The sequence below is a fragment of the Camelus ferus genome, chromosome 14 (assembly GCF_009834535.1).
Source record: "Camelus ferus isolate YT-003-E chromosome 14, BCGSAC_Cfer_1.0, whole genome shotgun sequence".
Lineage (NCBI taxonomy): Eukaryota > Metazoa > Chordata > Mammalia > Artiodactyla > Camelidae > Camelus > Camelus ferus.
Window position 1 is genome coordinate 4,032,421 of NC_045709.1, and position 16,959 is coordinate 4,049,379.

Sequence of the window (16,959 nt, forward strand, 5' to 3'; positions counted from 1 at the left end):
AAGGAAGAGATTTTTCTTCTCCCTCGTGTATTTATTTATTCATTTATATCAACATGGACTTATGGGTCCCTATTTTGTTCAATGGGTTACAACTGATTATGATCATTATTCATTCTGATGCTAAAATTGTCCCAGATTTTGGCCAGCGGGAGCCACTTCAAGCTGGCTTCTCTGTCCCTTTGACGTGCTAACATCACTTGTTGAACACTTCCTTACTTTTTGGCACAGTAAGATGGCCCAGGCTCATCCTGTACTTTCCCTGCTCCGAGCCTGAATCAGCCCAGCTTTCAAGGAGCATTGATTCCTCTTAGGGAAGTGTGGTATTTAGAAACCAATGTCTCAGCACTTGGTACGATCACTGCCATGGGAGTGTCATAGTTTTTAGGTCCTCCCAGGTGACAGAGCTAGAAAATACGTGCATGTACACACACACACCCACACACACAGACATACATACACACTCTATATCTATTACCATATGTTTTTATATATATTGAAAAAAACGAATTCATATCAATTTCTCTAATTCCAATCTAACACCTCAGGGTTCTTCCTTTCCTTCCTTCTTTCTTTGTTTATGAATTCCTTCTCCAAATATTCACTCATCTGCTCAATTGGTTTACTCATTTGCTCAATGTAATCAGTCTCCCAGCCACACCAACCACCTCCATGTTTACTCCCCGTCTCTAGCATGCCAGTGCTGCCACGCCTGGAAAAGAAGAGAAGAAAAGACAAGAGAAAGGAAGAAAGATGAAGAGAGAAAAGTAGGAAAGAAGACTAAGGGAGAGAAGAGAAGAAGGGAAAAGAGACAAGAAGAGAAAATGGGAAAGCTACAGAAAGAAAGTGAAGCAGATACTCACTTTTAAAACACCTTCCACAGCCATCTTCCCTTCATGTCCTAGTAAAATAGTGTATGGGTAAAGCCACTGGATGGCATGTTTCATTGACATCATAGGAAAGGAGTCCTATTTAGGAGCAAAAATTTATAGGAATGAGGAACATCTAAAATACTCACAGAAAATTTAGCTGACATGCCCATATGACATTGAAATTGCCTTATAAACAATAACAAATAGGTTTCTCGTATTTTCCAGAAGTCTATAAAAGCAAATATTCATTATTTCCTCTTCTCTTCCTGATCCACACCCTTTCCCTTGTAAACTCACCCACTCCCATCCTTCGGCTGCCATATATGTGTTGATGGCTCCCTCGTCTCTGTCTCTAGTCCTGACTTCTTTCTTGAGCTCCAGGCTTAAACTCTCAATTGCCCAATAGATGTGACTCTGTGCATGTCCCATAGACTCCCATTTAGCACGTCTGAAACTATATGTTTGAACACATATCCCTACCCTACTCATCCCAAAGTACCTTCTTTTTTTCCTTTTATTCCAAATCTGAGTTAATCTCATCCACATACACCTAGCTTCACAGTTATAACTACGAAGTTAGAAAGTGTTCACTATCCTCAAATCCTTTCCCCAAATTGCTTTCCCGATTCTGTTCACCCTACTTTAAAAAGTCTATTAACAAGGACAATTAGGGAAATTTCAATATGGACTATTAGATGACATTATAGAATTATTCTTAACATGCTGAAGAGTGAGATAATGGGTGTTCTGGCTATGTAGAAGAATGTTCTAATTCTTAGAAGTTGCATACTGAAGTACTTAAGAAAATTGACTACAATTTACTTTTAAAATTGTTCAAAAACAAAAAGGAGAAACTGCAAGCAAATGTGGCATTAAGTTTAAAATTGGTGATTCTAGTTAAAAGGATTATGGATTTATGATTTACTATTTTTGAATTTTTTTTTTTAGATTTGAGAAGTATCAAAGTAAAAAGTTCTGAGCAAAGCCAAAAAGAATGAAAAGTAGAAGACATGATGAACAGGGAGGAAAATCGCTGTTCCAGATGCCTAGAACAGTGTGAACAGTACCTGGGAAACCTAACCCACTGACTCTCAGGAAATACAAGATAAAAAGCAACAAAAGATTAAAAATAAGTCTCCTGTATCGGTGGTATGGCTACTACCTCGGATTATGCTCTCTTCAGCAGAGTCTCCTATCTGCTCCCTGCGATCCACGCACTCCCCATTCCATCTCGCTGCCAACAGAGGTGTCTTCCTCCAACATCTATCTGACTGCCACCAAGCCCACCTACTTAAAAATGTCTGATGGGCCACTTCTTCCACACTGTAAAATCCAGACAACTTCATTCACCGTGTAAACATTTCACAGTAAGGTCCTAACCTTTCTCTTCACCATACATGCTTGCTCTGGTGATATTAATCTGTTCTCATTCTCTAAACATACCAGGCCCTTTGGTGATTTAACACCTTTGCCCGTGCTGTTGGCTTGGAGGGCCTTCCCATCACTCTGGACACCAGTGCACAACCTTGGTGAAAGTAGTGGGCAATGTCTATGCTCCACTGAATCCCTTCATCATTTTTTCTCCTTCCTGAGCCTCCCTGCTTCCCTCGTAACAGCGAGCTGCTGCAGGTCTTTTAAAGAAAACTGCCCTTGAACTCCTGCAGGGAGCTTTGCTCACAGGATGAGAGAGCAGCTAGTGCCTGGGAATGTGTGCCTCCTGGGACGACTGCTAACCAGTGACTGACGTTACTGGTGAGTGAAAGCCCCAGCTCCCCTTCCTCAGGTTGGGGCAAGTTTGAGGCAGAACTCACACTGCAGCAGACCTCTGTGTGACCAGGTGGAAGTCCTCCTTCCCTCGGTGGAATTTTGACCTGAGCTGCATGTCTCCCTTTCCCCATCCCAAGGCTGTCAGCTCTTGAAAGGCTGGCCTCTGGCACGTTGCCGGTTTGTGCAGAGTTTACTGGGCTGCACAGCAAATTCATCTCAGGCCTTGCAATATTTATAGGAGCATATGACAACGCAGACTGAAGTGATTAATCTCCAACGACTGACTTCTGAATTTTCTTTGCCACACTGGGGTACACCAGTCATTATTTTATACATACCAGGACTTGAACTGCAGCTGGTAGACTATCTAAAGGAAAATCTGGAAGTCCAAGAGTAGAAGATTCTTGGGAACAGAGAGTGGTGGCAAAGGACAAGAGCTGAGAAACTCTAGGGGTAAAAAGAAGGGATGTTACATTTTATTCTAATAGCTTTAATAGGCAAAATCTGTTCAATAGAAAACAGCACGGCCAATTTAATTAATCCAAAAAGTTGACATTCACTATTAAATTTTTAAGGAATAACAGTTCCATATTATAATATTCCATTTAAAACTCAGAAGCTGATTAGGTACACAGATATATTTCTTAAATCTGTCATAATATGTGAGGTTTTTCACAATCTGGCCCCAAACTACCCTGCCAGCTTTACCTCCTTTCTTAATCTGAACCCAAACTCTAGCCATCAATAGCTTTTCAAATAAGGCTCTCATTTCTAAAGCTTTAAAACAAAAAAGTCTTAGAATTCCTTAATTCCATTCCCTATCTGTCAAAATCCTACTCATTTTTTTTAGGACCCACTTCAAATGCCAAAGCTTTTGTGAAACCCTCGTAAAATCGCAACCACAACATCCCCCAGTACTTTGAAATTCTGGCCCTTGCTATACTGTGTTAAACTGAGGTATTTATACATCTATCTTTAAACTCTATTAGATCTTGAGTTTCTTGCCATCAGAGATCATGTCTTATTAACTTTATCAGAAGCATGTACCACAGCTTCTAAAATATTCTTCAAATGGTTGTTCAGTGAATGAATTAATGACAATCAATGAATGGGCAACAAAATTCAGTATTGTGTCCAGATATTTATATATATATAGTTACATAAATATTTTTAATTGAAGTCTAGTCAGTTTACAATGTTGTATCTATTTCTGGTGTACAGCATAATACTTCAGTCATACATGAACATATATATATTCATTTTCATATTCCTTTTCACCATAATTACAGATATTTATATTTACATATCTATATTTACACAAGTATATATATATATCCACAAATATATGTGTGTGTGTGTATGTGAGTGTATATATATATGTGAAATACTTACTTCTCGGCAGAAACATGGGTGCCAACTGAATACAACAGTTTAAGTTGGTCCTAAAATAACATAGGAACATATCAAATTGATTAATAAGAAATGTAACAGATTAAATGCAAATGTTATACAGACACAATTCAACCTTTTAATTAAGCAGACATTAAGTAATTAATAGCAAAAAAATCTTTTCATGATGCATGTATTCTAAAGGAAAAGTTACCCTTTTTAAAAATCTTTCAGACCAATAATACCACAATAACTTTTCTCCCTAGTTTCCAGAGATTCTCTTTACTTTTATACCCTTTTTTCTTTCCATTAACTACTGAAGGTCCAGGACATCTATTAACATAGTAACATTTTTATAGTAATTGAATTAATTATAAATAGGAAAACTTTTAAAAGATAAATCATACTTAAGTTGGAGAAAGAAGCTGGGGGAGAGGGCTAAGAGGTACGAACTCTTATGTATAAAATAAGTAAGATACTAGCACAGGGAATATAGGCAATATTTTAAGATAACTTTAAATAGAGTATAATCTATAGAAATATTGAATTGCTATGTTATACACCTGAAATGAGTACTATAAATCAACTATACTTCAATTAAAAAAATTAAAACTTAAAAATAAAATAAATTATCCCTGTACGTACTTACCTTGAAGGGTAGATAATAAATATCTCTGGCTTGAAATCGAGAACGGAGAGGGGGGTCTAATGGATTCCCTGAGTATCGAGGCACTGGCAAGCCCAAAGCAATCACTCGGAAATTTTCACTAACTCGGACAATTTTCCAAGCATCCAATTCTGTTTTGGAATGATCCTAAAAGAGTAAGAGATCAAAAATTACAGCATAATGATACAGATCACAACTGAAAGAGCCAGGCTAAGGAATTTAGGCCCTAACTGCTGAGAAAACTGTATTTGAGAACCCTCTGGAAGCCAAACTGTCAAGGAAAGGAGCAACGTGAAATTAGGAACAGATACCAGGGAAGGCTCACAAAATGAAGACTGGTGTTTGAAAGGAGAAGAAGCTAATGAATGCACCGAGAAACAAAGGTAATGTGGGTCAGAGCTCTAAGCTCTAGTCAGTAACACAAAGGAACAGTCAGGAGGGTAAGGAAAATACACCGGCTCAGAGAGGAGAGAGAAGTTGTAAAGCGGTAGTTCTAGAGGGGCAGACCACCCACAGAGCAGAGACTGCCCAGGGACCTTCAATACATAGCTATGTTTATGGATGTATTTCTACCGAGGCACACCCATAGTGATAAATAACATTCCTTGAAATTTTAACACATGGTAAACAGTTTCCATGAATTTTTCTCATTTAATTTTTCACCAGAATCCAAATATAAATTTAATTCCTTTTTATGGGTAGACAAACTGACGTTCAAGGGAATTATATAACTTGCCCACATTTCTTCAACTAGTATATGGTGGAGCTGAGACTGGAAACAGCACAGATTGTGGAGTCACGAATCCTGGCTCTAGTGCTTGGCGCACACTCTAGCTAAGTGACCAAAAGCATGTTATTATCCCTTCTGAGCCTCAACTTTCTCACCTATAAAATGGGAATAATATCAACGACATGATTATAGCTGTTATGAAAATGAAATGGAATAATGCATGTGGAAGTAACTACTCCATGGCAGTCACCTGTTAAATGTCACACTTTCCTTCTCTGCCTGACCCTTTCAATGGTTCTTCACCATCCTCAGCTGTAGGATCCAAGGTGCTTACAAAGTTTACATGAATGTGCACATTCTGAGAGACGGGGCCTCAGCTTTCAGCAGATCTTCAAAGGGTGTGGCTCATGTGCAGAACAGAAACGTTTAACTTGACACTGAAGGCCTTTCCTGGCAGATTCACGTCTGGTTCTCCAAGTCTCAGCACCCACTGCACACCCATCTCCTCACCCACTTTCCATGACCCTGTGCTTCAGTTCCATCTTACAACCATGGCTCTCCAGACACATCATGCAGCTTCACCAACCCTGTTCAACTTGCTTTGAATACCTTTTTCACTGTGTACAGTAGAAACACAAGTATCATCAAAGCTCAGTACAAACAACATCTCCAACAAAACGGAGGACCCCTCTCTAATGTCCTCCCCCCATCAGAACCACTACTGTGCCCCTCTACTATGTCCTACACAAGCTTCTATCATTACACGTTTGTGCACTGACTTCTGTACATGACTGTCTCATGCTGGAGTCAAGCTCTTAAGAGGACTTATTACCTCTAACACATAACAGGTCAAATGTCTGCTGAACGACTGCATGAAATAGTTTTAAAAAACATAATCAACAATTATTTGAAGCATAACCCAAATCACAAATCCTACATTTAATTAATAACACTGATATCGTACCACTATGTCACGTGCACTAGAAAACAAAAATCTGGATCTAGCCCTGTCTGAGAAACCAAGAGTACAATCTTCAGAGAGCTGAATATTTCTATTTTCTACTTACCTGAAAATGATAATCAGAATATAAATAAGCTTTATACAAACAGATTGTATGGAAATCTGTTTCCATAACAAAGTCCTACTACAATCACCTCTATGAAAGCATTAAAATTTGAGATATTCAAATTTAACATATTGAATCTAGACAGAAATAAAGAGGACTCAAATTACGATGCTGAAATCCTGTTATCCCAGAAACTGTCTTAAGTGGTGACGCTTTGTGAAGGGAACGTGCCTATATTCTGTGAGGGTCTCACAAGACAGATTCTATAAACACAAAAATCACATTTACTGATAAAAATTACGTATTTCTACTGACATTTACCTCAAGAAAAAAACAATGTAGTACCTCCTTCTCACTCGATAATAATGAGCACTGCTTGTATACTAAAGCTCTTTTAGCCCCATAGCCCACATTTCTATCCAATGTGCTCAATAAATCTGCACAGAATTCTACTATACAATAAAGAATATGTCAAACATTTTATTACTGTACTTAATAATAAGACCTGAAAGTCGAAATTACTCCTCGGTCCTTGGTCTGCAGAACAAACACTGTGTGAGCAGGCATGAAAACAACATGAATTTCATTTTACACCTTTATTAGAGCTCTTGGTTGGCCAGGCGTTTTGTCAGTGAATAGCAATATTTTGAAAGGAAACTTTTTGTCTCAGCAGTAGGTCTCAACAGTGGGCTTATAACAGTAAACCATGCTACAAACACATGCGCTGCCATCCAGGCCTTATTCCATTTCTAGAGCACAGGAAGAGTAGCTTTAGCGTAATTCTTAAGGGCTCTAAAATCTCAGGATTTTTAGAACAGTAAACAAACGCTGGCTTCAAGTCACCAGCTGCATCAGCCCGTAACAAGAGAGTCAGCCTGGTCCTTCGACGCTTTGAAGCCAGACATCAGCTTCTGCTCTCTAGCTATGAAAGTCCTAGGTGGCCTGTTCTTCCAAAAGAAGGCCGTTCTGCTTACATAGAACCTGCTGTTTAGTGTAGCCTCCTTCATTAATGATCTGAGCTGGATCTTCCGGATAACATGCTGCAGCTTCTACATCAGCACTTGCCACTTCACCTGCCAACTTTTATGTCAAGGAGACGGCTTCTTTCCTTCAATCTCATGACCCAACCTCTGCTAGCTTCAAATTTTTCTTCTGCGGCTTCCTCACCTCTCTCAGCCTTCACAGAACTGAAGAGAGTTAGGGCCTTGCTCTGGGTTAGGCTTTGGCTTAAGGGAATGTTGTGGCTGGTTTGATCTTCTCTCCAGACCACACAAACCTTCTCTGTATCAGCAATAAGCCTGTTTCGCTTTCTTATCATTTGCATGTTCACTGGAGTAGCGCTTTTAATTTCCTGCAAGGACTTTTCCTTTGAAATCACAACGTGGCTAACTGTTTGGCATAAGAGGCCTAGTTTCTGGCCCATCTCGGCCTTCCTCAATAAGTTTAATCATTTGTAGCTCTTGATTTAAAGTGAGAGACGTGCAACTCTTCCCTTCACTTGAACACTTAGAGGTCATGGTAGGATTATTAACTGGCCTAATTTCAAAATTGTTGTATCTCGGGGAATCAGGAGGCCCAAGGAGAGGGAGAGAGACAGGGAAACGGCCGGTCGGTGGAGGGAGCAGTCAGAACACACACATTTATTGATGAAGTTCACCTTCTTATATGAGAGCCCCGAAACAACTGCAACAGTAACATCAAAGATCTCCAATCACAGCCCACCCTAACAAACAGAACAATGATGAAAAAGTCTGAAATATTGTTAGAATAACCAAAATGTGACACAGAGACATGAAGCGAGAAATGCTGAAAAATGGTGCCGGTAGACTTGTTTGATGCAAGGTTGCCACAAAACTTCAATCTGTTAAAAAAAAAAAAAAAAAGCAGTATCTCTGAAGCACAATGAAGCGAAGTACAATGTAGTCTGTATCACATGTCAGCAAAGACCTGAAGGAGATAAAGGAACGAGCCAGGCAGACATCTGGGAGGAAGCCACTCCAGAAGAGCAAAGTGCCTGTGCAAAGCACTGATAAGATACGAGAATGCGTGTTTATGGTACAGTAGAGAGAATTCTGGCAGCTGGAGTGAAGAGAAAAGGGAGAAGGACAGGAGATAAGGCCAAAGAGGCGGCAGTAGCCCAGATCATCCAAGGCCCTGCATCCATTGTGAGGACTTTGGATTTTACCCTGAGCAGAACAGGAAGGCGCTAGAGGGTTAGGACGAGGAATGACCTGCTCTGCTTGGTGTCTGAAAGCCGTCACTGACTGCCCTGGGGGAGCCAGGATGGAAGCAGGGGGTTCAGTTATGAGGCTCTTACAACAACTTGGATGTGAGACGCTGGTAGCTGGGGCCTTCAGGGAATCTTGAAGCATTTTACTCATTTCTGTCAATATCTACTGGCCTTTGAACTCTTTGAACCCAATAACTGGACTTTGTCTTTCTGATGCCCAGCACAGTCTAGAAGCTATTAAGCTTTTAGTAAACAGTTGTTGAGAAAAGGAAGAGAAAGAAAAAGGGAGATAGTAAAGGAAAAATTAAGAAGAGAAAAGGGGGAAAGAACGAATAGTTATTAGAGAGGCAGGAAAAAAAAAAGTCCAAATCTGGGAGGTCTTCTAACATGTTCTGTAAATGGAAAAACCATACAAAACTATAAACTTATGACTTGACTTCGGCAAATTGCCCAGAATATGCGCCACCTGAACATTTATCCTCATTCTGATATAACAATGTCTTATACGACAAAGGCAACCCACAGCTCAACAGCTAAGACAGAGCAGCCAAACTGTCCTTTTCTTACCTGGAGAAGTTTGTCGTAACGCTCGGCAGACATCAGGAAGCGTCCATCTTCAAGCTGCATCTCCCTGTTTTCCAGTAAATTGTTCAAAACAGGAAGAACATTCCTCTCCGCCTTTTCCAAGCCTTCCAAAACGAGGATTCTACCTTCTGTGGCTGCACGGACTGCACACTATTTCCAAGAAACAAAAGCAATATTAAATGTTAAAGAAAAAGCAATATGATAATATTGAACATAGCAGAACATGGCCTGAGTTTACTTTTAATGCAAATTAAACTGGGTTCTTCTCATAAGGACCAGGGATTAGGAAAGCTGGGTTCCAGATCTTGGATTTGCTTTATCTGCCAATATGGTCTTAACCTCTTATGATCATAACCATAGCCCTATATAAGTCTTTAAAGTAAAGTTTAAGAAAATTAGAAATAGAGAAAAATAGGAACTAAAGTAGGCCCCAAATGGGAAAAAAATATAATATCAAAAAAGTGCTAAAGATGTGAAATTTTTTTTTCTTTAACTGATAGATGCTCAACAAAACAGAAAAATCTACTTTTTGGTCAAAATCCTTTAAAGTCTGGTTTAAAAAAAGAAAAAAAGAAAACCTCAATAACAGTTTTTCTTGTACACTTAACAATACGATTAGGATTAATGCTGCTAAATTTATTTTATCCCTCTCTCTTTAAAAGTCTCCTTGTTTGGTCTTCATGGCACTGTATTCTCTTAGAAAAACTCTCTCCTTTTCTGCCTGCCCATTCCATGTAGGTGATGCCAGAATTACATCTTTAACCCAAGTTATTCCTACTACACAAGGTCTGGCCTGAGTAATCATACTTAATCACGTAGTTCCAACCACCACTGCCACGCTAGTGACTCCCAACCTCACGCTCTCCCGAGGTCTACCATATAGTCCCACTGCGTGTCTCCAACCAGACTCTGTAAGGCTCTCCTGGACAACACTGAACACATCGTATTTCCCCCCAGACCTGCTCTTCCTCTTATATTTTCTACTTAAGGTGAGAGCACCATTCACCCATGCCAGGTCCCAGATGTCTGTCTCTTCTCCTACGTTCAATTTATCACCATGTCCTGATGATTTAACTTCTTAAATATTTCTTCTCAACCCTTCTACCACTCATCTAGTTCAGGCCCTCCTTAACCTCTCAGATCTCCTCCCTACTAACTCTAGGCTCCTTAATTTAGCATGTATGTCTAGCACAACCTGGCATTTACCTAGCCGATATTTTCCTGATATTAGTTGCCTCGCATGTGGTATTTTTGCAACAATGAACTGGTTGTGATGTCCCCCTACGCGCATGTGTACCATACTGCTTTACTAAGAAAATCTGTCTGTTTATACTGAGCCCTTGTCAGTGTGGAACCACAACACTGAAGTTTTCCGAGCTCTAATACACCTGTTTCATCTTCGCAGCAGGATTCTTAGGTCTTGAAGGGGTGAGAACCCTGTTTTATTTATCTTACATTGATATAAAACTGGCTCATGGCAAGCTTCTAGTGTTTATGGGATAAAAATGTAACCGCTCAGTTAAAAGATGCCATTATATAAGTTTTGGAAGAATTTTTATATAAAGAATAATAGTTATCTCTGCCCACACTTGTTATGAAAACAGAATTGAACATGTTTAACTGTCAGCATGAGAAATTTAGGCTACATATTTCAAAAATTTTCTATATAGATTTTTAAATAAAATAATTATGGTATAATTTTTCTTGTGAAATCTTAAAAAAAAAGGAAGTCATGCACACATATTTTACACGCAGTGAATACTTGTGATCCTTCCTCAGTGTGGAAATTAGACCAACCGTAAGGATCTTTTCCTGCCCCTCAAGCTATAGAACTTCCAGAGACCTAATTTTCTCAAATAGAAATCATAAAAAAATGCAGAAAGATCCTTCTGGACAAACCATCTCATATCACGGCTTTACCAACCCAACACACGGACACAAAGGATTTCAAGATAGAAGCAGCTGCACGACCTAAAATCAAAAACTGTCTAAGCCTTGTGCTAGATTTGCTTCTGATCTGATAAAAGACCTTAGGCAAACAATTAATCTGGATGTCTGTGTCCTCATTTACTAAATGAGAATATCCTCAAGGGGTATTGTACAATGTCACTATTTATGAATCAAAACAGCACTGGAAAAAAATTTAAAGCTACCACACCTATTAAAATATAAATTGCTATTAATATAGCCATGATTTAATGAAAATCGATGCCAAAGAGCTTCAAATTACTCAAAAAGGCTACAATGTAAAGCACTGAGGAAGCCAAAAAAAAATTACATATATATTTCAAGTTCTTTATTTAAAATACAAGAATAGGATCAGACTGACTTTTGGTTGCTCCACCACCGACCTGCTATGGGTGACTTAGGTTAGTCACTTTGCCTCTTGGAGCCTCCATTTCTTTCTAAAGCTACACTAATAATGGTGCTTGTCTCATAGATTATGCTGAAATTAAATAAGACAACCTCTGGCACACAATAATCCTTAAAAAACCAATAAGCTCTTAGTATTATGAATACTATCATCCTTGTAGTCATTGTCCCCATCGTCATTATCAAAGTTATCCTCATCATCACCATCATCATCACTGCTCATTCAGAGAAGTAGCATAATATGATGGAAAGAACCTAAACTTTGGAATTGGACATATCCTAGTTCAAATTCTGCCTCTGCTACTTATCAGTTGTATGGTCATAGTCCTCTAAGACTCCTACTTACTTCACCTCTAAGATAGGGAAGCCACCTCCACCCTAAGGATTAAATGTAGTCACATAAAGCAGCAGGTGCAACAGAGGTCTCCTCAATGAAAGCTATTTTTATCTCCCTTGATTTTTTAAAATGAATTATGTAAATCTTTCAAACAGTTAACACATGAGTAGAGAAGAGTTGGCCTGAGCAAGATGGCAACAGGCTAAGAAGCCAAGGCCTGAGTTCTGACTAACAGAGGCCAGAGGAAATACAGAGACCTTCTCCCACTGTCCAAGTGACAATCAGGACATATTATAACAATATAGTTGCAAAGGGTTTGGTGCAGGTAACAGAATTCAGTCACTCTCAACAAACAAGTAAATGCTTTTTCCCCTATTTGCTAAAGAAGTAAAAGGTACTTATACAAGATAAAAATCTCATCCTCTGATCAATACCACTGTTACTCAATATATTAAGAGTTGCTTTCGGTAACCTGTAACATTAAAGCAGTGTATTAAAAAAAAGTTAATCTTTATTTTTTTTCTACTAATAAAAGAGAATCAAGAATAACCCAAAACAGAAGAGAATACATTAAAATATTATATAATTGTTTAAAGTGCATTTTATATATAATATTAAATATGTATATGGTACATTATGGAACTTCACAGTATTGTCAAACAAATCAACAAGATTCTAATATGGAAAGAGCTCCTGGCTTAGAAAAGTTGAAAAAAATCATTTGAAGTTCCCCATCCTGGCTTTCTACTCCCCAAATTATCATGAGGATAGAGAATTTCCTCTCAGCCAGACATAAAAACCTAATCATAAATTTTTGTAGCTTACCTAACTTGTATCAGCTTATATTTGAGAAATGCAAGCAACGTATAATGACTTATAGGCTTCCTCTCCAGCTTTTTGGAGTCATATGACAATAAGCAGAATTAATGAGAATGTCAACAAGCAAGGTAAGGAAAAAAATGAGAGTAACAAATTCTTAAAGGGGTAGAATAGCAAAACTTTATGCTTTTTTAAGACAAATAAAGTTAACATGGCAGAAAAAAAATCTTATTTCTTCATGAGCATCACAATATCAGTCATATATATGTTCATATTTCTGTTCTTTAAGTAATTTTTTTCAAACAGTTCTTATAGTCTGCTTAGCAAAGCAAATGCATTAAAAAAAAAAACCTTAAGTGACCTTCACATCAACAAGTGGATAAGTTATAGTAAATATTTACATAGACAAACATAGTACAAACATCAACATTTTCTTGACAAGCTGTACCTTATTTATTTCATCAGTACCTCTCTCCTTTTCCATAGCCACTCAATTCACTGACATCTTACTGAAAACAATAGCCAGTAAACATAAAGACAATTCAAACTGGTTAGTATCTTTTAAAGCAAATTAAAGCCTATCAATTTGGCAAAGTACATACATGGAAATACTCAATGCTGACAAGAATCCATGAGGCAATCACTCAGTGCACACTGAAGAGGGTGTGAGCTGAATGCCCTTTTTGGAAAGTAATTGGCAATATGTGTATATCAAAACTCTTGAAAATGTCTAGAGCCTTTGCTTAGTAATTATATTTCCAGCATTCAAGTCTAAAAAAAATCATCAGAAATAATAAGATGTAAGTACAGAGATATTCACCAGAGTTATTTATAAGCTGAAGTGAAAACTTAGAAAGAGCCTGAATGACCAACAACATGGAAAAGTAGAAAAATGGGAATGTCAAATAAATAAGTCACATCTATCTGATGGAATATCATTTAGACACTAAAAGTCATATTTTTGAGGCATATCTAATGTCACAGGGGAAAAGCTCCTGATAAAATATCAGGTTAAAAAAAAGCAACATATTCGAGGAAATGTGTAACAGGTTTCATTATAATATTCATAAAATATTACTTTTGTTGGTAATCTGCACCTAAAAACCCCCTCTCAAAAAGCTGTAGATCCTGGAAGTATATATTTAATTTCACTATGTTTTATATACCTTTATGTACTTGACCTGTGGACTGAGAATACTTTAATAAATATGCTATAGAATTGCTTATATTAAAATCTCCTTAATTCTTTTTTAAAAAAATCAAATTTCTATAGGCAAGTCATAGGAAGCACCTGAAAACTAAGAAATCAGCATATTGATCTTCAGCTAACATTTTAGAACCACCAATTTCAACTCCGGTTTCTTATTTAGAACTAAACTAAAAAGGCATTTCTGAGAATAGGGAAACCACAAACCTAAATTAAATATGCCTAGAGAGAACACAGGACATCTATCTTTCACTCCCACATGAGCTACTCTTTTTCTACTGTAAAAAACAATTTCTTATAGTCAGGGAGTAAACAATCACGTGTTCGAGGGTGGTAAGAACGTGCCTGGTCGATGTAAAAAGCCGTGCCTGCGCAGATCTCTCGACGCTGTTTGAGGTCTGTTTCGGTGGTGTCTCTGGTCAAGGCAATGTATTCAACCTCCCGCTTGGTCAACTCCTGGAGAGCAGAGAGTGAAACTGTTTCAATAGAAAATCAACTCCCCAGCATATGCTTTGGAGCCAATTATTTGACAATGTCACCCTACAGAAGAGCAGTTTGAATGTAATTCTGGATTATAGCCTTTTGAGGCTCAGCTTTGAGAAAAATGAAATAAATTGGGCATTAATCAAAATGTGTATGTATCTCTCCTCAGAGCTCTACTTTGACTGGACCCAATAATTTACAACTTAATTAGTTACTACTTAAGCAATAATAATTAAAATTGGATCTTATAAATCTTAAAGTCTCTGGTAGAATTCTTTTCAAATATCAGGAGTAATCATTTGGCTATTACTTGGTTTTCACACAAATGACAGTCATTTCTGTAAGCAACGTTCATTTTTTTTTAAAATGGTAATTTATTTTATTTAAAAAAATTTTTTCCTTGAGTATTCTTTTTTGAGACGTTTTATTTTTTATTTATTTGGGGGTGGTAGTTTTTTTTTTTTAATGGAGATACTGGGGATTGAACCCACAAACTCGTGCATGCTAAGCACTCACTCTGCCACTGGGCTATACCCTCCCCCCCTTAAAAGGGTGATTTAAATTAATTTACTCCATGCACTAATGTTTACCAACTGTATACAATATGTTAGGTACTTTAACAAGTGTGAAAATGAGGTAAATATCAATAGTCGGGTCAACAGAAGAGAGAGAGAGAAAGACAGACGTAGCTATTCCAGAAAGAAAAGAAGAGAGATGAAAAAGAGGAGGGGGGTTAGGAGGAAATTATTCCAGACACAAAAAAACATTTGATTGGAAGGAGAAACCATCAAGAATCTATTTCTTTTAGAATAATTTATCTATTTCTAAATTCATTTTGCCCTATATGTAACAACTATGTACAAAAAGTCTTGGTTTTACAATGTTGAATTAAAAACAATGACATTCTCTAATCAAATAAGGCATACAATATGTTTTTACTAAAAAAGGAGAACAAATTAATTTAGTGGAGGTGTATAAAGAAAAAAGTTGAATGAATGTGCCAATAATGGTGAAAGGGGACGTTTCCACACAATGGGATTTTTTTTTTCCTCCATCTTATCTATATGTGATGTTGATAAAAATATATTATTGGTGTCATTTCATTTTTTTAATGTGCCTGTTCCCATGCACCCATAAATTTCAGTCTATGTGGAAAGAAGGCAAAATTTTTAAACAGAGAAAACAATACACCATAGTGGTGAAGATGTGATGATAGCAAATGATGTTTCTCTACATAAGAATGAATTGTCTGTGAGAGCACAATTTTGGAGTCCAGTTGCAGGTTCTCTTTTAACAGATACCTCCTTCTGGCTTCTGGAACACATCACTAATGCCTTTCTGTCTTGTTTCATTGACTGGCTGAATATAATCTCCCTCACTGAAAAACCCTGTCATTTATATTGATTGACAAGGTGATGTATGCCTCTTACTATTAAATTGTACTGCAGTAATGCCCTGAACTGCCACACCAAGGATGTTATCCTCAGTCCTGACAGCTTCCTAGGACTCTTCACCAGCCAAGACAAGCCCAGTCTCCTCAGCTGCTGCCTCACAGAAGTGGTTTGAAGCTCACAAACAGCACCAGGAATGGCAGATGGAGGCAGTAGCAGAGGTCTGCTCACATCTTTTTGAACTATCTCCAAAACTCCTTTTAAATGACTGAATATGAAACAAACATATCTATCAAATTACTTCTACTTAATTTCTCATTGGTTCAACAGGCCTGCCCCCAAATTTCTGCCTTTAAAGACATCATCTACTCTGGCTATTACTAAGCATAAGATTTTATATCTCATGGCAGTAGTACCCACTGCAGAGTTTGGAAAGCAGCTTAGGTTAGTTCTCATATGTGGACTTCCACCTGCTAGAGCTGCCTCAGCTCTAGTTCACAATTTAAAGTCTGGTTGTCATTGTCTTTTTAAGATACAGGCTTTACACTTATAAACTTGTGTTGCATTTTTGAGCCAGCAAAACTCTTACAATCTCCTCACCTGGCTCTTTCCACATTCCTAACAAGCTTCCAAATCCTGCCAGAAACAAACTCAAAGTCAGATGCTGTGGCCTCTGAGATGAGCCAGGTAGAATGCACATCTTAAAATTAAAGAGGTCCTAGACCTGGGATTTTCGGTAGCTGACTCTGCATTCTTAGGCAAGACACTTGCCTTGTGTACTAATAAAGTGAGGATAACACTACAGTGGCACATTGTGCCTCACAGACTGGTTCTAGGAACAAAAAATGTTATGAAATTTATGAGCCAGGGGGAGTTAGGTTCTTATCTGCCCATTGTATTTTTATCATTCCTGCCCTCTGTGATTTTGGAAACACCAAAATAAATTCACCACTGAGATAAAAGAGTACATGAAGTATATTTCAATAGCATAGAAATCAATTTTTAATATCAAGTAACAAAAGGAAACTTTAAGTAAGGTTTCTCT

General features: G+C 37.8%; 1 protein-coding gene across 3 annotated transcripts in view; it reads right to left on the reverse strand.

Moving 5' to 3' along the window:
* VWA8 (von Willebrand factor A domain containing 8) overlaps positions 1-16,959 on the reverse strand; it is a 294,919-nt gene that overhangs the window by 250,241 nt on the left and 27,719 nt on the right. For all 3 annotated transcript variants that reach the window (XM_032496061.1, XM_032496060.1, XM_032496059.1), the window contains exons 4-9: positions 14,386-14,496; positions 9,287-9,454; positions 4,675-4,839; positions 4,029-4,078; positions 2,975-3,083; positions 861-965 (exon numbers count right to left, since the gene is read on the reverse strand). In XM_032496061.1, the coding sequence (XP_032351952.1) occupies positions 861-965; positions 2,975-3,083; positions 4,029-4,078; positions 4,675-4,839; positions 9,287-9,454; positions 14,386-14,496 (708 nt within the window). The remainder of the gene's footprint in view (positions 1-860; positions 966-2,974; positions 3,084-4,028; positions 4,079-4,674; positions 4,840-9,286; positions 9,455-14,385; positions 14,497-16,959) is intronic.